This window comes from Penaeus chinensis, chromosome 31 (assembly GCF_019202785.1).
Source record: "Penaeus chinensis breed Huanghai No. 1 chromosome 31, ASM1920278v2, whole genome shotgun sequence".
NCBI classification, from domain to species: Eukaryota; Metazoa; Arthropoda; class Malacostraca; order Decapoda; family Penaeidae; genus Penaeus; species Penaeus chinensis.
In genome coordinates, this window is record NC_061849.1 from 7,489,450 (window position 1) to 7,501,949 (window position 12,500).

At 36.6% G+C, this 12,500-nt stretch overlaps 1 protein-coding gene across 6 annotated transcripts in view; it reads left to right on the forward strand.

Annotated features, from left to right (window-relative positions):
* LOC125041799 (transmembrane channel-like protein 5) overlaps positions 1-9,134 on the forward strand; it is a 40,661-nt gene extending 31,527 nt beyond the window's left edge. For 5 of the 6 annotated variants that reach the window (XM_047637105.1, XM_047637103.1, XM_047637104.1 and 2 more), the window contains 6 exons: positions 579-734; positions 1,316-1,446; positions 5,210-5,323; positions 5,581-5,631; positions 7,246-7,312; positions 8,448-9,134. In XM_047637105.1, coding sequence (XP_047493061.1) covers positions 579-734; positions 1,316-1,446; positions 5,210-5,323; positions 5,581-5,631; positions 7,246-7,289 — 496 coding nt within the window. In that variant the 3' untranslated portion in view covers positions 7,290-7,312; positions 8,448-9,134. The remainder of the gene's footprint in view (positions 1-578; positions 735-1,315; positions 1,447-5,209; positions 5,324-5,580; positions 5,632-7,245; positions 7,313-8,447) is intronic. The other variant, XM_047637108.1, reaches the window with a different exon arrangement.
* Positions 9,135-12,500: the final 3,366 nt, after the last annotated feature.

Genomic DNA, 12,500 nt, shown 5'->3' on the forward strand with positions numbered 1-12,500 from the left:
GTATGTATGTATGTATGTATGTATGTATGTATGTATGTATGTATGTATATATATATATATATGTATGTATATAGGTATTATATATATGTATACTACACATCCACAAACATTTACATACATATGTGTGTATATATATACATACATATATAATGTATATACATGTTTGTGTGTGTATATATATGTATATATATAAACATACATAATATATAATGTATATATATGTTTGTGTGTATATATATATATATATATATATATATATATATATATATTTATATTTATGTATGCATTCTTGTATTCACAGAGATTCAATTAACTTGTAAAGCAGGTGAATATTCAGGAATTTCATGTTCATGTAAAACTGATGTTATCCTCTCTTTACTGGCAATAAGCATGAAGATGATTCAAGGACAGCAAAATAAAAATTTGGTGAAAGGGCCCCAATTTTGGTTTTATTGTTATTCTGGTGTAATTTACATGAGAAATTCTGTTGTTTTGTTGTTGTCACTTTGTTTTAACTTTTAATATTAGTTCGCAACTCTTTTACAGTATATTTTACATGTTTTATAAAATCTTTTCAGAGGTGATGCATCACATGATTGTGGGCCGTTCAGGAATTATGATCACTATATAGATTTCCTATGGGATCTTACAAACAGCAACCAGCAGACAGTCCTAAGTGTGATCTCTTGGATCTTCAAGCCAGGGGTGGTAGCAGGAATCCTAGGGATTCTAATGTAAGTTTTATTATGTACTCAGTATATGAGCAACTGTATTGGAGAGCAGTTTTAATGAAAATATTGATTCATTCAACAAAAATAAAATGCATAAAACTTGGATTACTGTTAGTAAATATTCCTAGCAAGTTTATGATTATAACAGAAGAATATGTATTTATACTTGCCTTATAAAACCAGAAAACCAATATTTCCTTTGTACATATTCATAAATGTGATATATATATACACACAATTAGGTAAAACAAAAGGGTAAATACTGAATCACCTATACCAAGGAGGTAAAAGGCAGAATATGAGGTATGAATCACTGCTCTAGGCCTACAGTGTAATCCTCCACCACATCCCATAGCATTGAAGAAGTCAACAATTACATTACAGTTAGAAAGTAGTCTCAGTTTACAGTTTGGCGGACAACTGTCTGTTATCTTTAGAATTTATATTGACTCTAGATTTTAGTCCTTTAGAAATTGTGTAGTTTTTTTTATTGGGTATCTCCAGCCCTATCTGTTAATATTATTTAGTTTTTTGTCTTCTAAAACATAGTTAGGTATTTCTCATATTATGATTTTGTATTACAGCCTTTTGGTATACTGTGCCAAATCCATGGCAGAAGGGCGAGCAGAGATGATTAATGTACTACGAAAACAGCTGGAGCTTGAAATGCGTGATAGAGCTTTCCTCCTTCAGTTGACAGACAGAGTATGTAGAGGTAAGTGCAGAAGACATTTTTTTCATTTATATATCCTATTGACTAATTATATTTAGTATTACTACTAAACCTCCCATGTACACACATACACAAAAAATACATATATATATATATATATATATATATATATATATATATATATATATATATATATATATATGTGTGTGTGTGTGTGTGTGTGTGTGTGTATATATGTATGTGTCTGTGTAGTGCGTGTATGCATACATATGTGTGCGTATATTTCTGTGTAATATATGTACATATGTATATATATAGATATATATATATATATATATATATATATATATATATATATATTATATATGTTTATATATAAATATGTTTCTATAATTATATGTATATTATATATATATATGTATATATGTATATATGTCTATATGAATATAATATATATATAAATGTGTTTATATCTATATATATTATATATATACATATATGTATATATCATATATATTTATATATATATACCTACATACATACATATATATATATATATATATATATATATATATATATATATATATATATATATATATATATGTATATGTATATATGTATATGTATGTATATATATATGTGTGTATGTATATATATATATATATATATATATATATATATATATATATATATATATATATATATATGCATATGCATATATATATGTATATATATACTTATATGAATATGTATGTATATGTGTATATGCATATACACATATGCAGAAAAACAGGTAATAATATTCCAAAGGGGAGGGAAGGAGTCCTGACAAGCAAGTGTTTGTGTGTACCCAGACTACAAGCCACACACTTTTGAGAGTGGCTGCTCAAGTAAACCATCATAGCCAGATTTTAAGCTGCATGTGTGCAGCAAAGCACCCAGATCAAAGGATTATTTATATATATATATATTTATATATATTTATATATATATATGTATATATGTATGTATGTATGTATGTATGTGTGTGTATATATATACACACACACACACATATATGTGTATGTGTGTGTGTGTGTGTGTGTGTGTGTGTGTGTGTGTGTGTGTGTGTGTGTGTGTGTGTGTGTGTGTGTGTGTGTGTGTGTGTGTGTGTGTGTGTGTGTGTGTGTGTGTGTGTGTGTGTCCCCCCCCCCCAATGCCTTGCCCATTGTTGTCATGGGAGCACTTAGGAGGCAAGGACTGGAACCCAATGCTAGGGATCTCCCCTGCCTTGGGCCTCAGCCCTTGACTCAACTAATTTCCCTAAATGCATTTTTGTTTCCATCTCTTCTCCAGCCCCTTCTACTATACACTTCCTAAGGAAGAGAGCCATGCTGAAAGGATTAAAGGCAAACTTTGTGCCAGTCTTCAACAGCTTGAAGGAGCCATGGGCACACTATTCCCCTGTTTTAGTTGTCTAGCCCTTACCCCTCAAGGGGACCCTGAGGGGTGCACTATTTCTATCCCCAATATAGTCTAGGCTTACCATGGCCAATAATGAAGATGTTATACCCTTATTAGGTGCAATGAGGCTTTCTCTTCATCAAATAACCCCACCAATTCAAACTCTTCTGGATCCTCAACCCCAGGCTTTCCTTTGACCACGGCTCTGAATACTGCAATTACTACCCCCTCCTCAATGCCTACTAATACATTATCCGCCCAAGTCAACACTCAATTTCCAGATATTCCTACCCTCCCAACATGTTCAACTTCATCACCTCTACCCCCACAACCTTCTTCATCAACACCCGATCCTCCCTTATTACTACTTTACAGCCTTATTGTCCACCTCTCCATAATACTACCTCCCTCAACACTACTCTCTCTTCCACACATCACCATCCTTTTACCACCCCTACCCTATCTCTACAAATATCTTAAATACTCTATTTAGCCCAGCCAAATGGGACCAATTTTTCATGATCCCCCACAGCTCCTTACTCTAACAACACTCTTCTCTTCCAGCAAGTAGGTAAAGTCTCATTCCGTAGCTGGCCTGATCATTCTCTTCTTGTCACAGTTACATCTGAAAAACCAAGCTATAACATTATCAACTACAGAACCTCATCCAACCCTCAATACTTGTACTGGAACTGTCTCTATGTCCCAGCAAACTGCCCTATTTATAACAAAAATTGTTCAGACTGTGGAGAAGACTTATTTGCCTGCTTCATGGACTATGATGTGATATCAGTACAGTGCTACTCTATTCCTCCTAAAGGTCATCGTAAGAACCCCACCAACATTGCCAAAATTACTTTTCATAAACATGACCTTTCCTGTAATATTTACATTGGTTAAGAATCCCTTCCTTTCCAACCATATCAACATCCACGTTAGTGTCAAAATTGTTGGCATTTAGGACATCCTGCCAAACACTGCCATTCCACAGCCTGATGCCCTATATGTGCCCAACCTGGTCAGAACTGATCAAACTGCTTTGCACAGTCACGCACATGTGCCAACTGTGGCAGCCCCCATAATTTATAGGGGCTGCCTCACCTTCAAGTTTATACCATTGGCGACGGGTATAGAAAACTAAAAAAACTACTCTCTGGCGAACCGCGGCAACGCGCTGACTTTGAGCGCGTGAATTCGGTACATCAAGCCGAATCATTGCCTCGGGGCGCTTTGGCTGACCCGTCGCCATTGGGTTAAGTTTGATTAAGACTTGGTCTCACTCTGTGTGAAGCCAGACAGGAAGCACATCGATGAGGTTTTTCTCTTACTCCCTACTCTGCGCTTTCCCTCTCCCTCCCAAACATGTTAATACACCCTCAACTATACCTATCCCTTCTATATCTTACTTCCTCACCTCTACCTTCTACCTTCCTCAATCAAATTATTTTCTCATTCTAAATCCAGACACCCCAATCTCTACTGCAGCCCCAACATCTTCCCCTTTCCTCCCCTGCACTACCTGCAGCAGACATACTAAACATACCACCCCTTCTTCTCCTACTGCGCACTCACCTCCACCTTCCTTTGTCTCTGCTCCTAAGACACTAGTCTCCTCATCCTCCCCTCTTAAGAAAACCTTTGACAAAACTCCCCAACCAACTCTTTTACAGAAATTTTTGAAGATATTCCAAACTATCTACTGGAGTCCCAAATTGACACCAAAACCCCTCATCCACACTCTAAGTGACTGCCATTATTCATCCTCCTCCTACTCATATTCCCCCTACACCCCTTCCTCCCACTCCCTCCCAACACAGCCCATCCCCCCCAGCTCCAGCTCCACCTACATTAACCCTCCCTCCATCCCCTCTATCCCTTCCACTCCCTCCTGGATACACACGTGAATCCCTTGTGTCACAACTGTGCCCTTCCCCAGATCCTCCACCTCCTGATATCCCTCCTGATACAACACCACCTTCCCCCTCTCATTCCTTATCTCACCCCAAGCTCCTTCCCCTTCAAATTCTCCATCATACACTGTAACCATTATCACTCATAGATCAACTAAAGTATAGCTCTCCTACATTGGAATATTTAATTATATCTATATATATATAAATTTATATGTTTGTATGTATGTATATAAATATTTATATATGTGTGTGATGTATGTTTTTTGTATGCATTATTGTCATATATACACAAATATAGGATTTATATATATATATATATATATATATATATATATATATATATATATATATATATATATATATATATCTTCCTTTAAAATGTTGGTGGCAAACCATAAGCATTACCTTTCTATTGCTAATTGGTTATGATGTTGTTCATTTTATAACAGGAGACTATAGGCCCACAATTACTGATGATAGTCAGAGAGTTGCAACAAGTTCTTCAACTAGAGATCTACACAGCTTGACTCAACGGGGCTCATTTGTGTTTACAGAGACCAAAGGTTAGTAAATCTTGAAAGCTTCTGTGTGTGTGGTTGCATGCATGCATATGTTATTACTTATATCTAATTAATTGGTCTCTTGCCACAACTCCTTTCCCTAACTTCAAGACTGGCTGCCTTTCACTTGAAGAGACCCTTCACTGTATTTTTTGCACTTTCGAAGCATATAGTTTACACATTTTACTTCTTTAGTAATATTTGTATATTATTTATCTGTCTATATTGTTAATGAGTTATGTCTTTATTTTCTTCTCCAGGCTATCATGACAACAGTGATCTAAATGGTAGACCTTTTTATGGATCCTTAGGTAAGGTTTTATAAATTTGTGCATAGTCCCCTCTGAGGAGTTATAAATTTTCAAATTCCTAAGTATTAACATTTAATGCAATATGAAAATTTGCTTATAATGCATGCAACCAATAATTATGGGCAGCATGATTTTTCTGGATAGCACTTGTTTCTTTATTATATACATTTCATTATTATGTGCACTTTAGTCCAATGGTTACCAACTATTTTAATACTCAAGACCCCTTTCTCAAGCTTCCAACACAACTGAAGCCTCTTGTCATTCGCTAGTCCATCTTTATTTTTTCTGTCTATGTATTTTAGGCTAAGAAAAAGAATTAATATTCAGCAACCTTTATTTAACCCAATGCCACCGGGGAAAATGAATAAAAAATGGAGAAAATGCTGTGCTTATTTTCTATATTTTTTGTGAAATGTCTCTACACATAGATGGCTCTGCTAGTGCTTAGCCACAAAGGAGTCAGTCAGTAGACCTTGTGACCTTACCTAATTTGAATTGGCAGAAAAAAAAAATTTTACTATCATATTTACATATGAATATTGATGGTGTTATTTTTATTATAAATATTATAATTACTATAATGTTATAATAATGGTAACAACAAAATAAGACAAAATATTTTCGGAAATCAAAGAAAAGGGTAAACGGGCGAGACAGGCAGTACTCGTAATTGGCTCATTGGGAATTTAGTACAAGTGTTGCCATCTATGTATAAAAGCAATTAAACAAGTAACTCACTGTGGGGATAGCACGTACGTAGCTGTCATGCCCGTCGGCATTGGGTTAGTAGACCTTGTGACCTAACCTGATTTGAATTGGCAGGAAAAATGTATTTTTTACTAGTACTATGAATATCAATGGTTTACCCTGTTCCTTGATTTTCTAAAATATTGTATGTCATCTTACATTGTCACTACTGTCAACAACATTATAGTAATTATAATGTCTATATTAGAAATAACACTATCAATATTGATAGCATTAGTAAAAATAAACTTTTTTCATACCAAATTAATGAAAGGTGAAATCAGGTAAGGTCACAAGATCTACAAACTGACTCCTTTGTGGCTAAGCAGTAGCAGAGCCATCTATGTGCAGAGACATTTCACAAGAAAATCTAAAATGAGCACAGCATTTTCCCAGCGACATTGGGATAAGATTGATAGAAATAATAACCAATAGAGAACATGTTCCAATTAACCCCACTCAGAAAAAGAAGAAGTACGCAGTAAAAATCTCATTCTGCCACACTCATGTCAGTCATTAAGACCTTCTTCTGTTTACCAACAAAAAGAGACTATGCTGAAGGACAGTTCCCTAAAACTTCTCAATGTTTCTTGCAAGAAAATAGAAAATAGGTGCCATTCACAATTTTCTTTTGAGACATTTTACCGCCTTTATTTTTCAAGAATGATCAGAGCTACATGAAATGTGACATACTAACAAACATTTTTTCTTTTATCTATACTTTCATTTTTGTTGGCTTGGTGATACATAAATGCTTTACTAACCCTTTGTATCAAATTTCAGTGGTTTGAAAGATGAAAACAGTAAATAGTACTAACTGGGTGTAAAACATTAAAAATATGATTACATTATCTTATTTTGTAGATTGTGAAGAAGGTAGTAATAGCATGCCTCAGGTTTCAACATGATATAATTAATATACTTCACTTAGGTAAGTAAATCCTAGAAATTATAACTTTGTAGTTAATTAAGTGACATATATGAACATATACATGTCTATATATATATGTATGCATCTACATACATACATATATACATTTATATACATAAATTTATATAAATATATTTACACACATATACTTATATTCATATATGTTTAGACATATAAATATCCATGTATCTATATAGCTTTATATATATATATATATATATATATATATATATATATATATATATATATGTACGTATATGTTTACACACACTCACACACACACACACACACACACACACACACACACACACACACACACACACACACACACTCACTCACTCACTCACTCACTCACTCACTCACTCACTCACTCACTCACTCACACACACACACACACACACACACACACACACACACACACACACACACACACACACACACACACACACACACACACACACACACACACACACACACACACACACACACACACACACACACACACACACACACACACACACACACACACACACACACACACACCACACACACACACCACACACACACACCACACACACACACACACCACACACACACACACACCACACACACACACACACCACACACACACACACACACACCACACACACACACACACACACACACACACACACACACACACACACACACACACACACACACACACACACACACACACACACACACACACACACACACACACCCCACACACACACACACACACACACACACACACACACACACACACACACACACACACACACACACACACACACACACACACACACACACACACACACACACACACACCCCACACACACACACCACACACACACACACACACACACACACACACACACACACACACACACACACACACACACACACACACACACACACACACACACACACACACACACACACACACACACACACACACATATTTTCTGTGATAGGTTTGCCACTCAGGCGTTGTATTGTCAGTATGAAGAGGTAGACTAACACAGTCGTGAAGATTTTCACTATTGCTGGTTCTGTTCCATAATTCCCAGTGACCGATAATTGTCACATCATTAATTTACTTTTTCACCAACAGAGTCTCTTGGAGAGTCGCTGCTTTAGGAGTCAAGGTGTGTAACCGCCGATTTCTACTCCAGCAGTTATGCAAGATACCACATACCACTTTGTATTGACTTGGATGCCTAGGCTCAAGAATTAGCTTTAAACAGACTGTAGACACAAGTTGACTAAGGTGATACATATATTTACTTTTAAATCAGGAATATGTAAATATTGTATGCAGGTATTGTTTCAGATTTTGGCAGTTATTAATTTTTTTTTTTTTTCTTGTTTCTCTAATGTAGGATATAATTATATAAAGTATGTGTGCATTAGTATGAAGCTATGTTTATCACTGGTAGTCACTTAGCTATAAAAATAATATTGGTGCCTCTGTAATAGACAGATTGTTTTATTATTTTTGTGTGTAGTTATATTTTTCATGTGAAGATATCTGTAATGGTTTAAATATATGAATCATAAATGTAGTCTATAGTTCAAGTACATATTATCTAGTTGATTTTAATTGTTAAACTTTTCTTCTTGTATCTTTATGAAATAAATTGATAGATATTTGTAATTATATCCATATGTCTCTAAAAAAAATCAAGGTTCATCGCAAATTGATTTTAGTAGTATAGTCATTTTAAAATAAAGCTCATATATATCCTTTGAGAAGATGATATTTTAAATGTTCAGTTATTTAAATAAAAAAGTTTAGTTATGGTCAGTTTGATTTACCAGGATTGTATCACACCAGGGGCGCAATAGGTGTCCTCTGGGAGTTACTAAAGTTAATACCGTATTAAAGTCTAATCCAAGTTCATAGTACATTCACCGATGATGCAAAATACACTGCCACATGCACAAATCAACACGATTAACAGTAAATTTGCTGTTTTACATGAAAGAGCTGGTATTTGTGTAATTTTCATATTACACCATATGTTGATAACAAAATGTTTTCTTCAGAGAAGACTATATTCAAATATATGGAAGTATTATATCATGAAGATCTGCTTCAAATGGCCAATGAATTTTCATATTACACCTTATGTTGATAACGTAATGTTTTCTTCAGAGAAAACTATACTCAAATATACGGAAGTATTATATCATGAAGATCTTCAAATTGCCAATGAATTTTAGAGGTTATTTAGTTGAAGGTGACAAACTATAATAAATAATAATAACAACACTACTGAACTTGGTGCCTATTTTAGCCAGGCAAACCGCCATTTCTTTGGGAAAAGCTCCATAAGATCAGACATGTCTACATTGCAAGCACAGTACAGATAGAAATACTCCACAATGTATCAACTAGTTGCATCCTCAGTGATGACTCAGCCACCATTGCTACCATCATTGCTAAATGATAGTCTGCATATTTCCTTTGTGGCCACAGGATCATCTTGTTTTGTTGTTTCATAAGATGTGGAACCTAGCCATATCACCATTTGTAGGATAACAAGCAATACTATCAGCCATCGGCAACGAAGTCCTTAATATTGCGATATCATTCAGAAGCTTATTATTGTTGTGGAGTCAAATTTTGCCCCCGGCCATCTTTTATTAGGGCACTCCATCCTCGTAATAATACTATTACTTTTAAAGGTTGTATGCACGTACGCCTTCAGGACACTCTCCTCCCTATAAATGCATCCAGAACCTTTCATGCCCATACTGGCAATTCATGACAGAAATACACTTCCCATACCAAACATCCAAGCCCCCCCCCCCCCCCCTACCATTCGACATTTACCATCTCCTCCCCTCACTTGTTAAGCAGGCGACAATGCTACCGACCCCGTTTAAACAACCTATGCGCGGAAAATCCATTGTCAAACATGCAAACTCTTGGACTTCAAATGACAATGCACCTAAATTTGTTGCTAGTGCTACTGCGACTATTACAGTTTTTCATGACTAACTGATAGATGTTTCCTGTTCCTTGGCAGACGGTACAGCTTTCGTTTTACCTGATAATACAAAGGTGAAGGGTCCTTAACAATAAATATGACCCCATCCCATTGACTATAAATGTTGGTGTAACTGTTATATCTTATGAGTTTAAAGACATATTTTGCCATGAATTTGAATTACCAATCACCTCTTCCATTTGTTCTGCTACTGCATCAACTCCCTCACCAGATATCGATAACCCTCAGCATGCAATTCCTCCCTCACATTCAGAAGATTGATGTTACTAGTGCTTTCAGGCCTCATTAACCATCAAGTTTTCGTTTATTTAGACAATATCTTAATTTGCTCGTCCTCTCTTGCTGAACACAAGAAGAAATTGTGGCAGGTCTTCGATCAGCTGTCTATCACGGGATTAACCATTCAGCTTCATAAATGTCACTTCTTTAGATCGTAGCTAGATTTTCTATACATACCTTATCTTAAATCGGTAAGACACCGTATGACTCAAAAGTTAAAGCCATTATCAACTTCTCTGTATCAAAGAGGCAGAAAGAACTGAAATCAAATTTAGGTCTCTTTGTTATTTTATAGATTACATTTAAATCTACGGGTCTATTGCAGGTCCTTTCATTAGACTCCTTAAAAAGGATGCTAATTGGCCCAATCCCTTGTCTGGTATTGTCGTCGGGACTTTGGAGACAAAGACCCTGCCTTGGGCCTTAGCCCTCGGCTCAACTAATTTTGCACGGTCTTTTACCCTCTCCCTTTTCGTCTCCATCTCTTCTCCAACCTCTTCTACTAACAATTTCCTAAAGTGTGAAAGCCATGTTGAATGGAAGATAGGCTGACTTTGTACCAGTCATGAACGGCCTGGGGGAGCCATGGGCACGGTATTCCCGTTTAGTTGTCTAGCCTTTACCTGTCAAGGGGTCCCTGAAGGGTGGACTGTTTCTCGCCCCAATATACTCTAGGCTTACCATGGCCAGTAATGAAGACTTTATACCCTTATTAGGGCAATAAGGCCTTCCCCTTCATTAAACAACCCCACTCATTCAAATTCTCCTGGTTCCCTGACTCCAGACTCTCCTGTGACCACACATCTGAACACTGCTACTACTACCCTCTTCTCATTCACCCAGGTCAACACTCAACCTCTTGGAAACATACCTACTCTCCCAACATTTTCAACTTCATCCCTTCTATCCCCACAACTTTCTACATCTAATACCCCATCCTCCCTTTATACTACTCTACAACCCTGTTGACCATCTCTCTGCAATACTACCTCTCTTAACACTACTCCCTCTTCCACCCCCCCCCCCCTCCTTCTACTCCCACTCCCTCCACACTCAAAGTGACTGCCGATATCCATCCTCCTACCCATATTCCCCATACACCCTTCCACCTACATTAGCCTGCCAATCATCCCCACTATCCCTTCCACTCCCTCCTGGATACACAGATAAATCCGTTGTCACAACAATGCCCTTCCCCGGGTCCTCCACCTCCTGATACTACACCACCTCCCCCTTATCATTACTTATATCATTCCCTAGTTCCTTCCCCTTCAAAATCTCCAACACGTATTGTTACCATTATCACTTGTAGATTAAGATAGATCTGACCTTTCGTCTTATAACCTATCCATTAACTGCCCCCAAGAGACTTTTCGTACACGCCTTCGTACACCAATTCCCCAATTACGATTTTGTCTCTTCCTCACACTCCTTTTATTTCTCATCTATACTTATCCATTAGAAAACACCATATGTTATAACGTCCCTTTCAAACTACTGTCCCTTCCACATTTTATTTTAATCTTTATTCGTCGCTGGATCACAATTATTCCAGGCTAATTCTTTCCTTCCCACCTAATTGACTTTGTTGTCTCTGAAACTCTAATATCCTAACTACAGCCACCTTCCTCATAGTTGGTTTTAATTACACTACACTCTTTGGGGTGATTCTGGTAAATTATAGCCCATTGCTTTCGCCTGTTACGAGCTCAATGCTGTGGAGAAACGTTGCCAAACGACGAATCATGAATTACTTAGCATCGCATGGGCACTCCGTCATTTTAGAGATATCAGGTGGAGGTCCACACTGATCACGTACCTCACTTCCTTTTTTTAAGGGAAAAGACCACAATTGGGCGGCGGGGGCGCGC